This window comes from Lynx rufus, unplaced genomic scaffold, assembly GCF_022079265.1.
Source record: "Lynx rufus isolate CCGP_SWC_20201006 ecotype Redwood Valley unplaced genomic scaffold, mLynRuf1.p SCAF_8, whole genome shotgun sequence".
Taxonomy (NCBI): domain Eukaryota; kingdom Metazoa; phylum Chordata; class Mammalia; order Carnivora; family Felidae; genus Lynx; species Lynx rufus.
The window spans coordinates 61,582,191-61,605,267 of NW_025814896.1; the positions used below are offsets into that span (position 1 = coordinate 61,582,191).

A 23,077-nucleotide genomic window follows, 5' to 3' on the forward strand; every position below is an offset into this window, starting at 1 on the left:
AGTCAGTGATCTTTACAAAAGTACTTTATTTTTAAAAAGTTATGAATTATCAGCATCAGTTCCCAACCAGTCTGGTGTGCCTCAGGCAGGGTGCCAGGTGGGTTACAGATGTGCAGAGACTGATCCCCTGAACTCGCAGACTAGCCAGTGGCTGAAGCCTCGGGTGGCTGGAGGTTCCACCTGGTTGCCTCTCGCCTAGAGGAGCTTCGTGTGGTTAGCCAGGATCCTGCAGCAAGAGCTTCCAGACAGCCTTGCTGTCTGTACAGTGTGGCGGGTTAAAGTTGTTGGAAAACACTGAAAGGGTAGTTACTTCCATTACTCACATCTGAATCGTCGTTAGTCACTTTTCTTGATTAAAGAGGTACACTTTGCCAATACTTTATGTCAAAGTCTAGTTAAAAATCTTGATTGGGTTTTTAAAATTTACTCTTCGTTTTCTTTAATTTACTTTTTATTTTGTATTTCCCTGGCCGGATCCTTGCAGGCAGATTTCATTTTAAAAACTAACCTTTTGTTACAAAATTTTGGCAGCTGCTTCACATACTAAATGACTGTTGTGACAACTAAGTGTCCGGGGGGAAATTCTGGAGGTGGGTTGAGACGTCCTCGTGTTTCCCTGCTTCCACAGTAGCCCACTCTGATTTTAGAGAGAAAGCCATGCTCTGAAAATCTAAGGAGGTGACAGTTATCACAGCTTGTCACCATTTGGTAGGGCGTCTGTCTTTAGACTGACGAGCCTTACTAGCCAGCATTTCCCTGTTTCATGCTCAGTCTCCTCTCCCAGGCTTAGCTCATCGCCCCCCCCACCCCCCACCGCCCCCATTCCCAAGAATAGTTTGAACCAAATCTTACCCACCGTTCAGAAACTGTCTTGTGTGTTCCTCCCCATGAATTGTTTCCAGTGCCTAGTAGCGCCTGGGACAGTGCCTGGCATGTGGGAGGTGCCCAGTCTGGGTCACCCACACTCCTCTTTCTTTTTAACTCCCTTTACCCACGTTCCTTGCCACCCTCTTACACACTCGGCTGTCGAGTTTCTGATTGTTCACAGGGCATGTGTTTGTGTGTGTACGTGTGTGCGCACACATTCTCCAACTGACCAGGCTTCAAGCTCCTGGGGACAAGTCTGTGACTCATCCTTTGCGTCTGTCCTCTGATGCAGCAGGTGCTCGGATCGTCTCATTGTTAGTCTCTCCCTTCCCCCACTTCCTCCCTAGAAGGTTAGAAACAGCCATGCTTTCCTCAAGCAAGACATCATAGTGGTAGCCCTGAAGAGTAGTTGGGACAGAGCCTTCGAGGAGGTGAAGAGTACCTGAGACTGAGGGAAGGAGGTGCTTAGCCTTGAGAGGACACGGAGCCACTCTTATGAGAACAGTGAGTGGGGAATGCGTCCAGTGGTGGGACTAATTATTAACATAGAGAGAGAAATCAAACATGGTTTGCATCTGGTGTGTAAACATAAACACATCAACTGTTAAGACTCTAGAGCTGCGCTGTCCGGTATACAGTCGTATACAGGCACATGGTAGCTATTTAAATTTAAATTAATAAAACCTCAGCTCCTCAGTCACACTAGCTACAGTTCAATGCTTGTTAGACACACGTGGCTAGTGGCCCCTGCAATGGACAGCACAGACCCTAGAGCCTTCCCTCATTGCAGAAAGTTCTGTTGGACAGCGCCATGTCAGGAGTGCTATTATGAACGCTTCAGAAACCAGAGTAAACCATGTCTGCTAAAAGCAGACATGCAGAATATATCACAGTGCAGATGATGGGTATGGTAGGTGAGAAGGTCGAGGACTGTTCCTAGGATTCTAAGATCTAAGATTTCGCAGTTCTCGAAGTCTCCCGCGTTCTGTACGGCACACACAGTGCTGCACTGTGTAGTCAAAAAACGGTGGTTTCAGGCAGTGGGATTGAAAAGCTTTGGAAAAAGTGAATGCATATGGATTATTTAGCAGCCAGTCTGTAGACACGTACGTGTATATTAATTCAACCACCGGAGAGGTCTTCAAAAAAGGTATGGCTTCTCAGATTAGTAGTTGTACCAGCAAGGGATTAGAGGATGTCATTATTTTTAAAAAGCTTCAGCAACATTCTGAAGGCTTCTTTTAAATCTGTCATCGTAATGAAAAGGTTGTCTCCTAACAGTACTGTCCTCAAAGACAAGTTTGGTTATGTGGAAACAGCATGTTGGGAGCGATTGGTAATAGCCGTGTGTATTTGTAGTAGCCGGAAGTCTGCACGTGACCCTCAGGTACCTATAGGAGATTCTCCCCCTTTGTGTGTGGGTGGAACCCATGAATACCATCCATAACTATGTTATACAGCAAAAGGGAGATTATCTGGGGACAGCTTACCTAATCATGTGAGCCCCTTAAAAGCAGTGTTTTCTCAGGCTGGTAGCAGAAGTCAGAGATTGACAGCAAGAGAACTCAAGGCACACGAGAAGAAATGCAGATGCCCGGAAGGAGCTGACAGAGGCCTCAGCCAACAGCCCAGGGAGTGGGTACTCCAGCTCTACAGCCACAGGAACTCAGTTAATCAACAACCTGAATGAGCCTGCAACTACAATCCCCTCCAGCAGAGGAGAACCCGGCCCACCACCACCTTGATTCCAGCCTTGTGAGACCCACTGCTGAGAACGCCAATCAAGCCCACCCTGACTTCTGGCCTGCAGACTGTGAGATAATAAATAGGTATGGTCTTCAGCTTCTGAATTTGTGACTTGTTACACAGTAGAAAATGAATATAATATTGAAAAGAGATGACAAGTCTTCATACGTGATTGCCTGTAGTTAAGTTGGATATTTCTCGATAACCACAGGGGTCAAGTCTTACACTAGCAAACTTTTACCTGGGCATCCTTTGGAGTTTCTCTCCCAGAGAATCTGAAGTAGTCCTGACTGGAAGTTTGTCGCCAAAAACATCTTAGCAGTGTATCTTAGCAGTGTTTTGTAAAGAAACTGCTAGAATGGTATTGTGCTCGTACTAGAACCAGGATCCAGTGTATATAGAATCTTTTTCCTGGAAGAGGTGTTATTTTGTGCTGGTTTAGTCTGCTCTGATCCTGTCAGTATACTATTTAAGAATGATGAACAGTAGTATTTTAAATATTAGGAGAGAGAAAAGACTTCTGCCTTTATGTAAGAGATCAGATAATCTACTCCGTACTGAAGAACTTAATTTTTTTTAAACCCACTTGTTTATTGTCTGAGCACAGATCAAATTCTGTAGGTGTCAACCAAATTTTTATACTTTGCAAATATTTTCCAAAATACCTCTCTGCTTCCAAGCCATTAATTGCTGGTGAAGCTTGTTCTCATTTTGTACATTAATTTTTGTGCTTATTTTTACTATATTGCCATACCCTTAATAGAAGAAAAGCAGAGCTAAAGGGAAGAAAATGAGATGCTGAGACTGTCAGAAGGTGAGAAATTGGAGTCATAATCATCTTAAGTGTTCTAAGGGAACTCAAATAGCCCAGCTCTTTCTTTTATAGAAAAAGAAACTTTTCCAAGCTATGTAGCATTACTTACAGTGTGTGAAATTTAGTTTGATAGCTGTACAATTTTAATCTTGATATATGCCATGATAACTAGTATGCTTAGTTTACTTCTTTAATGCATGTGAACATAACAATGCTGAAAAGACTACTACCACAGTATTAAAAAAAAAAAAAAGGATGTTATATATATCCCTGTCATCAGTACCTATATATAAACTCTTCTTGCCTAAAACACTCCACCTTTTTGGGCACTAACTAGATCATTTTCAAGGAAACAAAAAGGAAAGAGCTGGCACTCCCGCGCGTGTGTGTGCGCGTGCGTGTTGAGAATTTAAAAGACATTGTTTAGGAAAATAAGCTGGGAATTGAATGGAAAGCACTCTGTGCAAAGTATCCTTCCCAGTGTTGTTCACATTGCAGTAAAAATGTTAATAGTGGTGCTAAACTTGTTCTCCAAATAAGCATTGTTTGTTGTGGGGAATTTTTAATGGTATCTTGGACATTAGGAAGGCTACTTTATATATCTCTTGCTCCTCGTTGTTTTCTGACTAGTAATTAGCAAATCCCCCTGGAGTAAAAGGTTTGGTATTTTAGTTTGATTAGCATTCCATTATTTGAAATGTTCAGTGTTTGCTGGAAATTGGGTGAAAATACCTTTTGAAGACACATTCTTTGAGCCTTAAAAATGGCTGATACCGACAGTACTGTAAGATGCACTGCCAGCAGATTTGATACTTTTCATTTCAGTACAGTGATGTTTTCTAAGAAAGATTTAGAAATCAGTTGATTAAACATAACAATTATGTTTCATTTATGGAATGAAAAACTGATGTGTTTCTGAGAACGCCGGTAAGGTTATGGCTGTTTCTGGAAGCACCTGTTAGAGAAGGTGCCTGAGGAATTGCTTTTCCAGGTTGTACCAGATTTTTGTTTTCTCCTTTAATGTACATATTTTCCTTAAAATGTTTTCATTAGGTGAATGGGTAATATCTGTAGTAATATTTTAGGTACCTGTTAGATTTTTCAAGGAAGATTATTTATTTTCAAATTTGCTGCTATAATTGAAAACCTAATAACTGGTCCTGTTGACTGTGCCTTTCATCACTGTTTCTCTGTGCCACGACCGTTCATGTGTATTTGAAATAAAGAAGTTTAAGAAGAAGCCATGTTGAATTCAAGAGTTCTTCTAATAAAAATAGATAAAACTTTTAATGAGTAGCAAATTTTATCATTAGTTTTAACACTGATTATTTAGTTATGTGGGTTTTGGAGAGGTCTTCAAAGAAAGAAAAAGCCTTAGTGTTAAGAGATACAGGTGTTCAGTCAAATGTACACTAAGAAGAGTAGCCACCATATGCCTCTCTGATCTATAATTGGGGTTTCTTTTGTAGAGAAAATGTTGTAAAGGATTTTAATTTGAGTTACATTACAGGCTGAGGAGGCTTTTGAAGGTTATAGTAGGATCGTGTGGTCTACAGCAATGTTTAAAATACAGCTCATTAGCAATGGGGCCAGACTAAGTACCTTGGAACAGTGGTGAGGAGCACATGACTATCCCCATGTCCTCCAAATGGTTATTCTTTCAAAAAACAGGTGAAACTTTAGTTTAAAAAATATTTATTATAGAAATGTACATTTAATTAGTTTTAAGGAATGTACTTGACAATAGTGTTAACATATATATTTCTTCAAACTTGCAAACTTTACACCCTGAAGGTATCTACAAAGATGGTTTATTTACAAGTTTCAGGAGAAATCTCACTTCCCCAAGACTGCCTGCTGCGCAGGGAAGACAGGATAGTCTCACCACCGCTTTCATTTCACTCTGTACTTGTAGAAGGAACACAGTGTGTGCGTGAAGTTCCATCCTAGCGCTAGTGACAGGCCGTAGAGCAGAATGAGAGGTGCAAATGGATAAAGAAGAATTACCGTATTTTTCAAAAATGGCAATGCTGGAAAAGAAACAAATCCAGATTCAATTTTAAAAAAAAGCAAATATGACTAATGAACATTCTGAAAGCTCTTATTACAACAGGTGGGGCCAAAAAGAAAGCCAAAAGATGTTTTGGATCCAGGAGATGCTGCTCTAAAGCCAGAACAGGCTACTCTGTGTTGCCCCCTCCTCACAGCTGTGAAGAAACCAGGACGAGGGATTATTTCAGCACAAAAGCCTAGTGAGAAGCAGATTCGGGACTTCAGACAGGTTACAAGTAAGGGACAAAACATCACAAATATTAATGAAGACGGTGGTGGATTTAAACAGGTGACTGCCTCAGAAGCCTCTAAGATAATGGAGCTATTTGAGATCTCCCAGTATACAAAGCATCACACCTCCACCTTGAGAAGGGGAGAGCTCAGCCGGTAAGCATCCGAGGCTTCAGGAAAAAGCTAAAACTCTCAGATATAAAATCTGTCCCCAGGTATCCGTGTTTCCTTTTGCTCAGTAGTTACTTAGTGGGTCCCTACCACATGCATCCCAACCTGAACATCTCTCCTCTAGGAAGCCACCAAAGTGAAACTGAGCCATACACAACTAAATTGGAGGGAGTTGCCAAGAGTGAGCAAATATCCATTTAGAGAAACCACAATGTTGCAGTATGCTAATCACAATTTAAAACTTTCTCAAAATGTGAAAATTCATTACAAATATGTCACAAACCTGTCCCTTGGATTGGAGAAAGGACTCCCCATGCCCAGAACAAGGTGTTACAATCTGAGGGGGTTATGTGGTCCCTGGCAAAGCGGCCTATGGGGGTGGGGTAGGAAGGGCCAGAGGAGCCAGTTGTACACGAGCACCAGGGGTATTTACAGTAAGGTCCTAATCACTCAGAGTGATGAGAAAGGAAGAACTGAGGAAATTTCTCATTCACACTAAGAAAAATAAGCTTCTAGCAGGATCTAAGAGTAAATTTGCAAACACATCCTCCAATCAGTAGAGGTTGGGCCTGATCTGTGACCATCTACAGAACCATAAAGTGATCGTATAACCAAAGTGAGGCAAAGGTTTTTTAACACCTTGAAAGGCCTGTAAAGGTTTCTATACCTCATGGGCATCCCTGAGACCCAGCCCGTGCCTCACTCTAACTGGCAGCTGGGACCAAGAAACAGAAAGCCAGGGAGAAAAGGAAACGGGTCATGTGTTTCTGCAAGTAACTTGGGAGATATTGAATATGGTTTAACGTGGTTCCTCAGAATTACAAAATCTGTTATAGAGCGGCCGTGCCACTTTGCAGCTGCAAGGCCATGGGGAAAGTTACTCAATTTCTGTGGCCTCATCTGAAAAATGGGGTTAAGTAAATCTAACTGTGAAGATTAAATGAGGCAATGCATATAAAAGTAAGCAATTGTGTTACTATTGCAGCAACTTTCCCTTCTCCCAGTTATGTTTTCAGTCAACCAAAACGATTTGTGACTTACCACTGTATCCTAGGAAGGTTACATAGATATAATAGCCAACTGCTACCAACCATAAGGTATTTCCAACTAAATATCCGATAAAGGTGTCTGTCAGGATAACATCTGTGGAAGAGATGCATACATTGAATCTCTTCAATACATACAGTGATGACTTTTCACGATCATTTGAGAAGCACCTGCTACTTACGGTTGATGAAGAAAAGCTGGATAAAGTGCAGAATGACTAGGAGAGGATAAAAAGCATTCAGATGCACGTCGAAGGCATAGCCCCACTCCACATCATAGTCTCTGCTCTGCCGTTTCACTAAATACTTGTTAGAGATAAACCTAAAGAGCAAAGTTAAAATTTCTTTCACGATACAATAAAGTTAATTCCATAAATATTTACTGACTACCTTCTGTGTACCAAGCATTATTCCAGATACTGGAGATAAAGTAGTGAACAAAACACACAAATCTCTGCCTTTGATCTAGTTAGAGTCGTCAGATGGCAATATGCAGAAAAATTAAGCAATAAAGAAGGATAGAAAATAGTTGAAATGTGATATTGAGTAGGATAGTCCTAAGAAGGTAATATCTGGGTCAAGACCAAGGGCAAGGAGGGAATTACCTGGGGTAGAGCATTCCAGGCAGAGGGGAGTCCGAACACAGAGGTGGAGAAGGTGGTGGAGGACAGAGGAGGTGGCAGGGTACCTGGCCTGTGTGAGGCGTGGATGAGGAGACGAGTGTGCCTGGAACAAGCGAGAAGAGTAGTAGGAAATGAAGCAGGGAGCCAGGTGGTATGAAGCCTATGACCACTTTAAGACCTTTGGCTTTTACTCTTGATGAAATAAGTCACTGGAGTTCTCAGAAGAGTGTATGACTCACTGTTTGGACGGGGTTCCTCTGACTGCCGATCTGAGAATAGACTCCAGAGACAAGAGGGGAAACAGACCAGCTGGGAGGCTGCTGCAAGTAAGAGATGAGCAGGGGTGATAGCAGAGGAGATGGTGACATGCAGGAAATGCTACACCGGAGGGCAGAGCCAGGAGGATGTGTTTACTGCATGTAGAGTAAGATAAAAAATGAGCAGTCAAGGATGACTGATTTTTGCCTGAAACAAATGGAAGATTGAGTTGCCATTAACTACAGTGGGGTGACTGCAGAAAGAGTGGTCTGGGGCAGTGCAGGAGTTTGGATTTGGGCCTGTTATGCTGAAGATACCTATTAACATGAAGAAGTCTATGAAATCTAGAATTTACAGGAGGTCGGAAATGGAGACACTCATCCATGTATAGATAGTGAAAGGCATGCGCCTCAATGACACCCTCCCCAAAGAAAGAATGTAGATCTAGAATAGGTGCAAGGCCTAACACCCAAAAGGTCACCCCTCTATTAAAAGGTCCAGAAATCCGGAGGAACCAGGAAGGAAAAAGCGGCCAGTGACAGATCTAGCCGTAAGAACAGCTGTCACTGGTTCCACAGCATGGCCTATGAGTTTGGTTAAATGATGAGTGACTGAAAAGTAAAATGCCCAGGTAACAGAAAATTAGACCTTCGAAGGAAAATAACAAAGAGGATCATCTGTTTTATAAACACAACTGCAGAAACTCAGTGGACTTTTATGTGTATGGTTTCATTTCAAGGGTAAAGAAAATGCTATGCCTACTGTGGAAATAAAAAGAAAAACTAAGAGGTATATAATACTAATAAAACAGTCCTGTACATGGTTATCTGAAAATATCAATACAACTTTGAACAAACTCTAACTTACCAACACGTCTTCCATTTTAGCTAAGAACACGGGCCATTATAATAAACAGAATAAGGGACGCCTGGGTGGCTCAGTCTGTTAAGCACCTGACTTCGGCTCAGGTCATGATCTCACAGTTCATGAGTTCGAGCCCTGCGTTGGGCTCTGTGCTGACAGCTCGGAGCCTGCTTTGGATTCTATGTCTCCCTCTCTCTCTGCTCCTCCCCTGCTCATGCTCTGTTTTTCTCTGTCTCTCAAAAATAAATAAACATTAAAAAAATTAAAAAAAAAAAACAAAAACAGAATAACTATCCAGCTCACTACCCGAGAGCTCCCATGCATTCTGTGATCCTCCTGCTGCTCCTACCCCTCTGCTTATTTCTTACATGAGCGCCTTCCGGGCTTCTGTCCCCAGTCTTATCTCTAGAACACAGACATTCCTTCTGAGAGAGCTCAGACATCTGTGGTTTCCACCTCCCACCTCTGCATTAATGATGCCAGCCATGTCCTCATCTTGGCCCAGACTGTAGTAGGCTCGGAGTCCCCCACCCCAGTGTCTACTGTACCTTTATCTCCAGTAAAATCCTCAAGCCACCCGAACTCAACATGTCCAACATGGAATGCTTCATCCTCATCCGTCACTTCTGAGCCAAAAATCTTGCAGGCTCTCTTCCAGGAGGCCTCTGCCTCCTCCCCACTCTTCCCTCCTCTCACCATACCTGATTACCACAGGATGCTCTCTGATTCATCTCTCTCTCCTTTCTTCCTGAGTTCCCTACACTATCTGGGCCTGCTCTACATTTGTGCCCCCACAGTCAAATCCAGCCTTGCCACTCTTCTTCAGCTCCTTCACAGCCACAGAAGAGGTTTTTCCTAAATCTTTACCCTAAAGCCTCCAAGTTCCCCACCTCTCTCCACTCCCCAACCAACACATGCAAGCTATGAGATGAAGTCCAATTCTTTCTTCTGAACGGCACTGAAGGCCACACACCTTCCTGAACTGGTGAGTGTCACCCTGTGCAACCAGACCCAGCATGCTGTTCCTCATTTCTGGGCCTGTGCCTCTGGTACCAGCAATCAACGATCCCATCTCCCCCAAACACCTCCTCCTGCTGGTTCCTATGGCGCCTCTGGGAGTACAGCAACCACATGTCATCACTCATATTTCTAACACCATTCACAACACAGTGTAAGCTTTCAAAAATATAAAGAGTCCTTTTCTATGTAACCAAAACTGTAATATGGACTCATAGTAAAGGTGCTGAACTCCAGGATGACTTGGCTTCTGTGGCCCTCCAGAGTCCATGTTTGCTACAAACGATTCCTTTGAAAGCCTTATTTATTGGAATTGTTTCATATACCATGTTTTTCATGAGTATTTTCATAATGAATGCGTGACTTACATTAGTTAGTATTATTTTTAAGCCAGATTTTAGAATTCTAAATTGATGACATAGGGTCCTGACTACCAAGCACATACAAAACCTGTACTAGTCAGAAGTTACAAATGAAAACAACACATTCGTAGCATCAGAGGTTACAGTCTTAGGATTTTGTTTAAAATTCTGTTTAAAATTGCTAGGTACTTTTCATACCACAATCTTTTCAAATAAAATTAGATAACTAACTCCATTTTACAAAAGAGGAGACTGGGACTAAATTAACGTAAATGAGCTGGCATTTGAACCTAGGCCCATCTGTGACTAAAATTTCTATAGTGTTTTCTCTGATACACATGACCACAACCTCTACTCAACCGCTGGCCCTCTGTGAACTCACTCGACGCATCCATTCCCCTTATCTGGTATGCCAACCACAGAGGAGCCTGTATCTCTGAGAAAACGGAAAAACCAAATGCTGGATTTCTACACTTACACCAGTACACTACTGCTGTTAAACCAAACCCAGAAGTCAGACTGCGTACCTGTTCAGTAAAACCTGTGTGTGTATGAGCAAGAAGGCACCAAAAGCTTAACAAATCCTTTTTCAAATGTATTTCATTTATGTCAGATATTCAGAGCAAGATTCCATGAAATAATCCTCTATAGCTTAAACATCTAGAAATGACCCACTGACAAATGTAGGAGGAAATCGTGCCATCATCCACACAACCTAAGCAGAACTGGCTAACTGCATATTTTTGCAAAACCAGGGACTTTGTTAATATGAGATGATCATGATTTCAGTTCACTTATTTGCTGCACTTTGACAATACAGACCATCCCTCAGAGTATTTTCTGATACAAACACTGACATAGGAGGGCGAGTTATAATCATCTTGACAGTCAAAACAGATGCTTTCAAGAGACAAGGTCCAGATAGTGATGGAGGAAGACCCTGAACTCCCTCCCCTCCACAGACACACCAAATCTATACCAACATCTGGACTAATTCCTTTGGGAAAAAAAACTGAGGGCTGACAACAGTTTCTGCACAACAAAGGAGAGAAGGACCAGACAGAGACACAGTAACAGGAACCCACCCCTGATGCTGCCAGCTACAGTGTGGAGGGACAGAGCCACAGAACCAGGAACAGATTCCACAGCTGTGGGGCACAGAAAAAAAAGCCTCAGTTTACAAGGGCCACCTGAATTTAAAGGAACCGGCCCTTGAGCATCTGCCAAATAGCTGGAATCTCAGGAATCGGTCTCCAGTGGTCTGAGAGCTGGCAAGTGCCACTGTTGATGTCTCCTCCCTCCCCCAAAGCCAACACTGACAGCACAGATAGCTAGCCGGCCACTTCAGGGAACCCTGGGACCCTAGCCCACACCAGCCCAAGCCCCACTGAGGCACACACAAAAAGCAGTGGTTTAAAAGACAACCAGAATATTAAAAAAACCTAACCCTCTGCCTAATGGCCAAGGCCTGTGGGAACATATTCTGTGGCCAAACCGGCTGGTGAGTGCCACCATTTATGTCCCCCCACCTCACCTGATCACTCTGACTGGAACAGGGTATGATGTCCTAACTGGCCAGCACTTCAGTAAACCCCACACACCTAGCCCACACTCACTGCAGCTCCAATTCTACCAGGGCTCCCGCTGTGCACAGTGCCCCGGGAGTCCCCCCTGCCAGCCTGAGCCCATTTCGACTCCACTGTCCCACCAGGGCACCCCGGGCCCACGCCCACTTCAGCTTCAGATTTCCCACTGGGGTGTGCCCCATGTGCAACACCCAGAGCCCCTACCCCGGCCCAGGCCCACTACAGCTCCGGCCAAAGTCAGCAGGCATACACAGTGTATGTGGGACATTCCTACATGAATCCAATCCTTCAAGACTAGAAGTAGCTGTTCTGCCTAATTCACAGACACAAATACCTAAACTAAAACAAAATAAGGAGGCAGAGGAATATACTCCAAGTGAAAGAATGAGATTAACAATCTACCTGATAAATAGTTCAAAGTAATGGTCAAAAACATACTCACCAGACTTGAAACGAGAGAGGTTTGATGAACCTAGTGAGAACTTCAACAGAGAGAAAATATAAAAGAGAACCAATCAGAGTTGAAGAATGTAGTAACTGAAATGAAAACTACACTAGAGAGAAACAGCAGATTAAAGGACGCAGAAGAATGGAAGAGTGATCTGGAAGGCAGGAAATGGAAAGCAACTAAGGTGAACAACAAAAAGAAAAATTAAAAACAAAAATAAGGATAGATTAAGGGATCTTTGGGACAATATCAAGCATATTAACATTTGCATTATATGAATCCCAGAAGGAAAAGAGAAAGGGCAGCAAATGTACCTGAAAAAATAATAGCTGAAAACTTCCCTAACCAGGGGAAGGAAACCAACATCCAGGTCCAGGAGCAGAGAGAGCCCTAAACAAGATCAACCCAAGAAGGCTCATACCATTGCAACTAATAATTAATATGTCAAAGATTAAAGATAAAGACAGAATCTTAATGCAGCTAGGGTAAAACAACTATTTATGTACAAAAGAAGCACAATAAGGCTATCAGCTGATTTTTCAGCAGAAACTTGCAGGCTAGAAGGGAATGACAGGCTATATTCACAGTGCTGAAAGAAAAAAAACTACGACTAAGAATACTCAACCCAGCAAGGTAAACATTCAGAATTGGAGGAGACATAAAGAGTTTTCCAGACAAACAGAACCTAAAGGAGTTCACCACCACAAAACTGGCCTTGAAATGTTAGAGGGAGCTCTTTAAGCAAGGGGGAAAAGGCCATAAACAGAAAAATGTGAAAGACAAAATTTCACAAGTAAAAGCAAACATACAATAAAGGTAGTAGATTAATCACTTTATAAAGCCAGTATGAAGCTTAAAAGACAAGTACTAAAACCAATTACATCTAAAAATTAGTTAAAAGACTTAACAAAAACAAAAGGTGTAAAATATGACATAAAATATGTAGGGGACATAAAAATATAGTGCTTTTAGAATGTGTTCCAACTTAAGTGACCGTCAACTTTAAGTAGAGACTGCAATATACACAAAATGTTAACATATGTACCTTATGGTAACCACAAACCAAAACCTTTAACAGATATACAAAAAATAGATAAAAGAATCCAGCATAACGCTAAAGAATGTCATCAACTATAAGGAAGACAGCAAGAAAATAAAGAACTACAAAACCACCCAGAAAACTAACAAGATTGGAATAAGTCCATACCTATCAATAACTATTTTCAATGTAAATGGTCTAAATGCTCCAATCAAAACTCACAGGGTGTACTGGAAGTCCTAGCCACAGCAAATAATAAAAAGAAATAAAAGGCATCCAAATTGGTAAGGAAGAAGTAAAACTTTCTCTGTTTGCAGATGGCTTGATATTATATACAGAAAACCTGAAAGACCACCAAAAAACTTCTAGAACTGATGAGTGAATTCAGTAAAGTTGCAGGATACAAAATCAGTGTACATAAAACTGTTTCATTTCTATACACCAACAATGAAGCAGCAGAAAGAAAAATTAGGAAAACCCATCTGCAGTTGCACCCAAAATAATAAGATACCTAGGAATCAACCTAACCAAAGAGGTGGAAAATCTGTACTCTGAAGACTATAAACATTGATAAAAGAAGACGGACAAGATTGATAAAAGAAATGGAAAGACATTCCATTCTCATGGATTGGAAGAACAAATGCTGTTAAAATATTTATGCCACTCAAAGCAATCAACACATTTAATGCAATCCCTGTCAAAACACCAACAGCATTCTTCACAGAACTAGAACAAATAATCCTAAAATGTGTATGGAGCCACAAGAGACCCTGAATAGCCAAAGCAATCTTAAAAAAGAAAAACAAAACTGAAGGTATCACAACTCTAGATTTCAAGTTATATTACAAAGCTGTAGTGATCAAAACAGTATGGTACTGGCACAAAAATAGACACATAGATCAATGGACCAGAATAGAAAACCCAGCAATGAATCCACAACTGTACAGTCAGTCTTCAACAAAGCAGGAAGGAATATCCAGTGGCAAAAAGACGGTCTCTTCAACAAATGGTATTGGGAAAACTGGACCGCTACATGTAAAAGAATGAAACTAGACCACTTTCTTAACACTCTACATGAAAATAAATTCAAAATGGATTAAAGACCTAAATGTGAGACCTGAGGTTTCACTAGAAACCTAAAACTCCTAGAAGAGAACACAGGCAGTAACAGCAGTAACTTCTTTGACATTGGCTGTAGCAACTTCTTTCTAGATATGTCTCCTGAGGCAAGGGAAACAGAAGCAAAAATAAACTATTGAGACTTTATCAAAATGAAAAGCTTCTGCAGAGTGAAAGAAAGAATCAACAAAACTAAAAGGCAACCTACTGAATGGGAAATATTTGCAAATGACCTATATGATAAAGGATTAGTACCCAAAATATAGAAAGAACTTATACAACACCCAAAAAACAGTCCAATTAAAAAATAGGCAGAAGACATGAACAGGCATTTTTCCAAAGACAAAGAGATGGCCAATAGACACATGAAAAGATGCTCAACACCACTAATCGTTAGGGAACTGCAAATCAAAAGTACAATGAGATATCACCTCACACCTGTCAGAATGGCTAAAATCAACAACCTAAGAAACAACAGATGTGGGCAAGGATATGGAGAAAGGAACCCTTGTGCACTGTTGGTGGGAAACCAATCTGGTGTAGCCACTCTGGATAACAGTATGGAGATTCCTTCAAAAGTTAAAAATAGAACTCCCCAAAGGAAGCCTGTTTGGCTCAGTCAGCTAAGCATCCGACTTGATTTTGGCTCAAATCATGATCTCAGGGTTCGTGGGTTTGAGCCCTGCATCGAGCTCTGCACTTAGCATGGAGCCTGCTTGGAATTCTCTTTCTGCCCCTCCCCTGCTCCCTCTCTCTCTCTCTCTCAAAAATATATAAAAACTTAAAAAAAAAATAGAACTACCCTATGATCCAGCAATCAACTACTGGGTATTTACCCAAAGAATACAAGAATGCTAATTCAAAGGGATACATGCGCACCCCTATGTTTATAGCAGCATTATTTCCAATAGCCAAGATACAGAAACAGCCCAAGTATCCATAGGTTAATGAATGGATAAAGATGTGGTGTGCGTGTGTGTGTGTATGCATGGGTGTACACACACACACACACAGGAATATTATTCAGCCATAAAAAAGGATGAAATGTTGTCATTTGCAACCATATGGATGGAGCTAGAGAGTATAATGCTAAGCAAAACAGGTCAGAGAAAGACAACATATAATTTCACTCATACGTGGAATTTATGAAACAAAACAAAGGAAAAAAGAGTGAGAGAAAAATAAGAAACAGACTCTTAATTATAGAGAACTGATGATTACCAGAGGGGAGATGGGTGGGGGAATGGGTTAAATGGGTGATGGGGATTAAGGCAAGCACTTGTGATGAGCACAGGGTAATGTATGGAAGTGTTGAATTACTATATTGTACACCTGAAACCAATGTAACATTGTATGTTAACTATCAGAAATTAAAATAAAAACTTAAAAAAAAAAGACATAAGGTGACTGAATGGGTAAGAAAACAAGACCCAGCTGAATGTTGCCAACAAGACTCATTTCAGAGCTAAAGACACATACAGACTAAAAGTGAAGGGATAGAAAAAGATACTCCATGCAAATGGAAGCTGAAAAAAAAAAAAAAGCCTGGGTAGCAATAGTTCTATCACACAAAATACGCTTTAAAACAAAGACTGTCACGGGGTGCCTGGGTGGCGCAGTCGGTTAAGCGTCCGACTTCAGCCAGGTCATGATCTCGCGGTCCGTGAGTTCGAGCCCCGCGTCGGGCTCTGGGCTGATGGCTCAGAGCCTGGAGCCTGTTTCCGATTCTGTGTCTCCCTCTCTCTCTGCCCCTCCCCCGTTCATGCTCTGTCTCTCTCTGTCGCAAAAATAAATAAACGTTGAAAAAAAAAAAATTTTAAAACAAAGACTGTCAGGGCACCTGGGTGGCTCAGTCGGTTAAGTGTCTGACTTCAGCTCAGGTCATGATCTCACAGTTTGTGGGTTCGAGCCCTGCTTCGGGCTCTGTGCTGACAGCTCAGAGCCTGGACTCTGCTTCGGATTCTGTGTCTCCCTCTCACTCTGCTCCTCCCCCACTCATGCTCTGTCTCTCTCTCTCAAAAGTAAATAAACATTTAAAAAATTTTTTTTAAAAAAAGACTAAGAGACCAAAAAAGGTATTACATAATGATAAATGGCTCCATCCAACAAGATATAACAACTGTAAATATTTATGCATACAACATACGAACACCCAAATACACAAAGCAAATACTAACAGATAAAAAGAAACTGACAGTTATATAAAATAGGGGACTTTAATACCCCCCTTACATCAATGCATAGATCACCCAGACAGAAAATCAATAAGGAAGGAGTGGCTGTCAACAACATATTAGACCAGATGGACTTAACACATATACATAGAATAGGGTGCCTGGGTGGTTCAGTAAGTTGAGCATCCAACTCTTGGTTTCAGCTCAGGTCATGATCCCAGGATTATGGGATCAGGCCCTGCATTGGGCTCCCTGCTGAGCAGTGGAGGCTGCTTGAGATATTCATTCTCTCATTCTCTCTCTCTCTCTCTCCCCATCTCTCCCTCTCATCCTCCACTCATGCTTTAAAATAAAATTTTAAAAAGTTAAAAAAAAACCAAACATATGTACAGAATACTCCATCCAAAAACAGTAGAACACACAATCTTTTCAAGTGCATATGAAACATTCTCCAGGACATATCACATTTTAGGCCTTAAAACAAACCTCAATAAATTTAAGAAGCCTGAAATCATATCAAGATCTTTTCTAATCACATAGCACGAAACTAGAAATCAGTTATAAGAAAAAAATGGAAAAAACACAAACATGTGAAGCCTAAATGACATCTATTAAAACAATGGGTCAACAACAAAAACAAAGGAAATAAAAAAATACCTTGAGATGAATGAAAGTGGAAACACAACATCCCAAGAATCTTTGGGGCACAGCAAGAGCAGTTCTAAGAGTGAAGTTCTAGCAAGAATAACTTAGGAAAAAACAAAAATTTCAAACAATCTAACTTTACATCTAAAAAAATGAGAAAAGAAGAACAAAGCCTGAAGATAATGGAAGGAAGTAATAAAAATCAGAGTAGAAATAAATGAAATAGGAACTAAAACACAATAGAAAAGATCAATGAAACCAAGAGCTGGTTCTTTGAAAAGATAAACAAAATTCATAAACCTTCAGCCAGAGTCATCAAGAAAATGAAACAGAATTCAAATAAGTAAAATCAGAAATGCAAAGAGGTAACAACTCACACTACAGAAATACAAAGGTTTATAAGAGACTACTATGAAAAATTATATGCCAACAAATTAGACAAGAAGAAATGGATAAATTCTTAGAAAAATACAATCATCCAAACTGAATCAGGAAGAAATAGAAAATGTGAATAGATGTATGATTATAAGTAATGAAACTGAATCAGTAATCAAAATCTTCCCCCAAAACAAAAGTCTAGGACCAGATGATTTCACAGGTGAATTCTACCAAACACTTAAACAAGAGTTAATACCTATTCTTCTCAAACTATTGCAAAAAATAGAAGAGGAAGGAAAATTTTCAAATCAGTTCTATCAGGCCAGCATTACCCAGGTACCAAAGCCAGACAAAGACATTACAAAAAAGGGAAACTTTAGACCAATATCCCTGATGAACATAGATCCAAAAATACTCAACAAAATATTGGCAAACCAAATTCATCAATACATTATAAGGATATTTCACTTCAACAAATGGGATTTATTCCAGGGATGCAAGGATGGTTCAATATCTGCAAATCAATGTGATACACATTAACAAAATGGAGGATAAAAATCATATAATCATTTCAATAGATACAGAAAAAGCATCTAACAAAATTCAACATTCATTCATGATAAAAATTCTCAACAAAATGGGCTTAGAGGGAATGTACCTAACCTAATGAAGGCCATATATGATAAACCCACAGCTAATATCATGCTCAATGGTGAAAGGCTGAAAGCTTTTCCTCTAAGATCAGGAACAAAACAAGAATGTCCACTCTTGTCACTTTTATTCAACATAGTACTGGAAGTCGTAGCCGTGGCAATCAAGGAATCAGACAAGAAAAAGGAATAATAGGCATCCAAATTGGTAAGGAAAAGTAAAACTGTCACTCTTTGTTGATGACATGACCCTATATAGAGAAAACCTGAAAGACTCCACCAAAAAACTATTAGAACTAATCAATGAATTCAGTGAAGCTGCAGGACACGAAATTAATATGTAGAAATCTGTATTTCAATAATGAAGTAGCAGAAAGAGAAACTAAGAAAACAATCCCATTTATGACTGTATCAAAAAATTCCTAAGAATAAATTTAACCAAGGAGATAAAAGACATCTACTCTAAAAACTGTAAGACACTGATGAAAGAAACTGAAGAGGACACAACAAATGCAAAGATATTCCATTTTCATGGACTGAAGAAACAATATTGTTAAAATGTCCATACTATCCAAAGCAATCTACAGATTCAATACAATCTCTATCAAAATGCCAGCAATATTTTTCAGAGAACTAGAACAAAGAATTCTAAAATTTGTATAGAACCACAAGAGACCCCAAATAGCCGAAGCAACCTTGAGAAAGAAAAACAAAGCTGGAGATACTACAATCCAGGTATCAATATATACTACAAAGCTATAGTAATCAAAATAGTATGGTACTGGCACAAAAAAGGACAGACCAATGGAAGTGGATATAGAGCCAAGAAATAAACTCACACTTATGTGGCCAATTAACCTATAACAAAGGAGGCAAGAATATACAATGAGGAAGACAGTCTCTTCAATAAATGGTGTTGGAAAAAGTGGACAGTTACATGCAAAGGAATGAAACTGGACCACTTTCTTACACCATACACAAAAATAAATTCAAAATGGATTAAAGACCTAGTCATGAGACATGAAACCATAAAGCCCCTAAAAGAAAACATAAGCATTAATCTCTTGGACATTGGTCTCAGCAACATTTTTATGGATCTGTCTCCTCAGACAAGGGAAACAAAAGCAAAAATAAACTATTGGGACTACACCAAAATTAAAAGCTTTTGCATATCAAAGGAAACCATGAACAAAATAAAAGGCAATCAAGTAAATGGGAGAAGATATTTGCAAATGATATATCTGATAGGGGGTTAGTATCCAAAATATACAAAGAACTTATACAACTCAACACCAAAAAAAAATCCAATTAAAAAGTGGGCAGAGGACCTGATCATTTTTCCAAAGAAGAAATACAAATGGCCAATAAAATATGAAAAGTTGCTCAATATCACTCATCATCAGGGAAATGCAAATCAAAACCACAATGAGATATCACCTAACACCTGTCAGAATGGCTAGTATCAAAAATATAAGAAATAACCGGTGTTGGCAAGGATGTGCAGAAAAGGGAACCCTTATGTACTGCCACTAGGAATGTAATCTGGAGCTACCACTGTGGAAAACATTATGGAGGCTTATCAAAAAATTACAAACAGAAATACCATATGACCCAGCAATACCAATACTGGGTATTTAGCCAAAGAAAATGAAAACATTAATTTGAAAAGTTATATGCACACAAATATCTATTGCAGCATTATTTACAACAGTCAAGATACGGAAGCAAGCTAAAGGTCCGTCAATAGTTGAATGGATAAAGAAGATATGTGGTGTATAAATATATACATACACACAGACACACAAACACGCACACATTCTAAAATATTACTCGGTCATAAAAGAAGAATGAGATCTTGCCATTAGTGACAACACAGATGGACCTAGAGGAATGTGAAATAAGTCAGAAAAGACAAATACGGTATGATTTCACGAACATGTGGAAACTAAAAAACAAAATGAACAAAAAGCAGAAACAGATTCACAAATACAGAGAACTAGTAGAGGAGATGGAGTTGAGGGGATGGGTGGTATAAGTGGAGGGGATTAAGAGGTACAAACTTCCAGTTATAAAATAAATCAGACACGAAGATAAAAAATACAGCATAAGGAATGCCATGAGTAATATTGTAACAACACTGCATGGTGACAGACACTACACTTAGCATTTCACAATGTATGTAATTATCAAATCACTGTGTTGTACACCTGAAATTATTATAACACCGTATGTCAACTATCTATCAATAGTAAAAAAATGTTTAATTCATGCTTTCAATTCATCTATCTCATTTCAATTTACATCAGCTACTTTATCTCTAAAGGAAGCAAATGTAGGCTCTACAGCAGTACTTGAAAAACTAATTATTATGGTACTTACCACATTAAAGTTGATATGAGAAGACCAACGCCTACACAATCTATGAATACAACCCAAAGGAGAAGCTTTATTGTCTCAAAAAATCCCATGTCCAGAACAAAGCCAAATCCTATGGTGGACACTGAAACAAAGATTTACATAATAAATTCAAGTACTCTGCTAAGTTCTGGGGGATGTGGGGCACAATCCCTGCCCTCCAGATGCCCACACGTGTGGTGGAGGAGACAGTCATGTAAACAAAACCCCAAAGACGTGTTATATGTATATATAACTAACAGAGAAATGCAGACTACCCTGGAACACAGAATGGCTACTGAGGTATCTGAAGTTTACTGTGGAGGCCACCGTCTATGGTTCACCAGAGTGGTCCCAACATTTAAAACACCACTAGTTCTGGAAAGGCACTCACATATTTAAGTCCAGGTAAAGGTGAAAAAGATCTTACATGTTTACATCTAACACCCTAAAGGTGGTTAGGACTTTCACACCACCTTATCGGAGAACTTAAAAGTAGTTTCTCAAGTTCACATTGGTATTTTTAGAGCTCTCACTCTGGATTTTGCCTGTGGAATGCAATTTCCAGTCTTGATATTCCTTTTCACAGAAAGTTTGCATTTGGTATCAATTTTTTACCATAGTAGTGGTAAATAAAGACACGGAGTGACTCTGTCCTCTTCCTTTCAAAGTTCAAGGGAACAATTTACTCTGGCATCTGCTTGGGACCGTTAGAACCAGAAAGAATATAACATTCTTTCTTGTGAGATTTTTGAGGCTTCAGAAAGGAAGAAATAGATTCAAATATCCCAAATTCTGACCCACAATATGTTTATAACAAAAGATCCTGCAAATGACAAATTCAATCTAAAACACTCAATTTGTTCTTCAACCCTCTTATAGACAAACTAACACTTACCACAGAGCCAGATACTTAACAGGACCAAGAAAGCAGGGTCATCTCTGGCCCACTGATCCTTTGTCTGCTTTCGATAATGAAAATTTCTATAAACTCTCTGTGGGGAAGTAAACAGGTAGAGCATCTGCCATGCAGCAAACTCAAAGTCCATCTGCCGAAAACGAAAAAGTCTTCTCAGGTATTTGTAGCGTTTTGCTCCAGCTGTGTGTCTTGCTGCATCCCTGGTATTCAACACTCCATTCCCCTGCACTGGGGAATTCACTGAAGTACTTGGTAACATCTTCCTAGATGGAAGAAAAAAATTCTTTTACGTGTAATTTTAAGAACCTATCGGCTACCAACACCCCTCTTCTGAGATATTTAGGAGGGATGGTATCTTACATTTCCATCCCAATCCCTTGATAACAGTCAGGGGTCAAAAGCTAATGGAGATGGTTCTGAGGTTTGTATGGGGGCTCAAGAACTCATCACTGCTCTTCAGGCAAGGGCAGCAGCACACCCTTCTGAACCGTCATAGCACTTACAACAGGGTCAGTATGTTTCCCACACTTCACCTCTCTCAATAATCAGGCAGCCTACCCAGGTAACTACTATATATAATATATATACATATACATATATATATATATATATATATATATATATATATATACACACACACACATATATATATATATTTTAAAAAGGCACAGGATTTTGCACCTATATATATATATATATATATATATATATATGGACAGAGAGAGAGAGAGAGAATTCCCAGCAGGCTCCGTGCTGTAAGCAGGGAGCCTGGGGCTCGAACCCATGAACCCTGAGATCACGACCCAAGCGGAAATCAAGAGTGGCCCGCCTTAAACCAACTGAGCCACCCAGGCGCCCCCAAAATCCTGTGCTCTTAACCATCAAGTCTTTAAGGGAAGAGGTTTTTGTTTGTTTGTTTGTTTGTTTTTTTAACAGCCAATTAGAAACGTTATCGACAAGGTAAAAATAAATGGCCTATTCACACAGGTCCATCAGTGCAAGACCATCAAGCAATTCTCACTAGAATGTGACATAAAAACAAAACTCAAGTCCACAGTGTTTTACTCCCTGAAATAGTTCAGCAGAGGGAATGGCAGCGGTTGTAATCAGTCCAGAAGCCCGGTGAGCGCAGGTCACCGTCCAGCCCCCACGTCCCGGCAGCCCAGTTCCCCGCTCCACTCCCCAAGCCCCCCAGACGCCAGCAGCGCCTCGCGGGGCCCAGGTGTTCACGTCAGCCTGGGGCTGCGGGCAGGGTTGCCATATTTAACAAATAAAAACACAGGACGCCCAGTTACATTTGGATCTCAGATACAGGTATAGTTTTTAGCATAAGCATGTCCGAAACATTGTGTCGGACATACACTAAAACGTCGTCCGTGGTTTATGTGGAATTCAAGTGTAATTGGGCATCCTTAATTGTTTCTGACAACTCTACCGCAGGCCGAGCAGCCGGACCCGGGTATGGCCACTCCAGAGCCGAGGAACATCGGGCCGTGAGGTGCCGGAGGAAAAGACACCTAGCGAGCCCGAGCCGCGCCCCGGCAGAGCGGTCTTCCAGCCTCACCTGGAGCCCCGCTGCGGCCTCCAAGGGGTCCAAGCTAGCCCTCCACCTTCGCCCCGCAGCCCAACCCCGCAGCCCAGCCCAGCACCCGCCGGCGCGACTTCCCTTCCCGC

The 23,077-nt window shown here is 40.6% G+C and overlaps 2 protein-coding genes across 6 annotated transcripts in view; one reads left to right on the forward strand and one right to left on the reverse strand.

Annotated features, from left to right (window-relative positions):
• The window catches only part of MGAT4A (alpha-1,3-mannosyl-glycoprotein 4-beta-N-acetylglucosaminyltransferase A), a 121,846-nt gene extending 117,179 nt beyond the window's left edge, over nucleotides 1-4,667 (forward strand). For both annotated transcript variants that reach the window (XM_047069583.1, XM_047069584.1), the window contains exon 16: nucleotides 2,396-4,667. In XM_047069583.1, coding sequence (XP_046925539.1) covers nucleotides 2,396-2,557 — 162 coding nt within the window. In that variant the 3' untranslated portion in view covers nucleotides 2,558-4,667. The remainder of the gene's footprint in view (nucleotides 1-2,395) is intronic.
• UNC50 (unc-50 inner nuclear membrane RNA binding protein) lies at nucleotides 17-23,067 on the reverse strand. Of its 4 annotated transcripts, none has more exons than XM_047069588.1 (6): nucleotides 22,968-23,067; nucleotides 21,383-21,662; nucleotides 20,470-20,590; nucleotides 7,110-7,249; nucleotides 6,923-7,024; nucleotides 5,106-5,457 (listed from the first exon to the last, which is right to left on the reverse strand). In XM_047069588.1, exons 2-6 carry the CDS (start codon nucleotides 21,660-21,662, stop codon nucleotides 5,321-5,323), a joined length of 780 nt encoding a protein of 259 aa, XP_046925544.1. In that variant the 5' UTR covers nucleotides 22,968-23,067; the 3' UTR covers nucleotides 5,106-5,320. The 4 variants fall into 4 exon arrangements, with proteins under 4 accessions (XP_046925545.1, XP_046925546.1, XP_046925544.1 ...); XM_047069587.1 differs by having other exon boundaries at nucleotides 21,383-21,666; nucleotides 22,968-23,054; XM_047069589.1 differs by lacking the exons at nucleotides 5,106-5,457; nucleotides 22,968-23,067 and adding an exon at nucleotides 17-294 and having other exon boundaries at nucleotides 21,383-22,010.
• Between the last annotated feature and the right edge of the window lie 10 nt (nucleotides 23,068-23,077).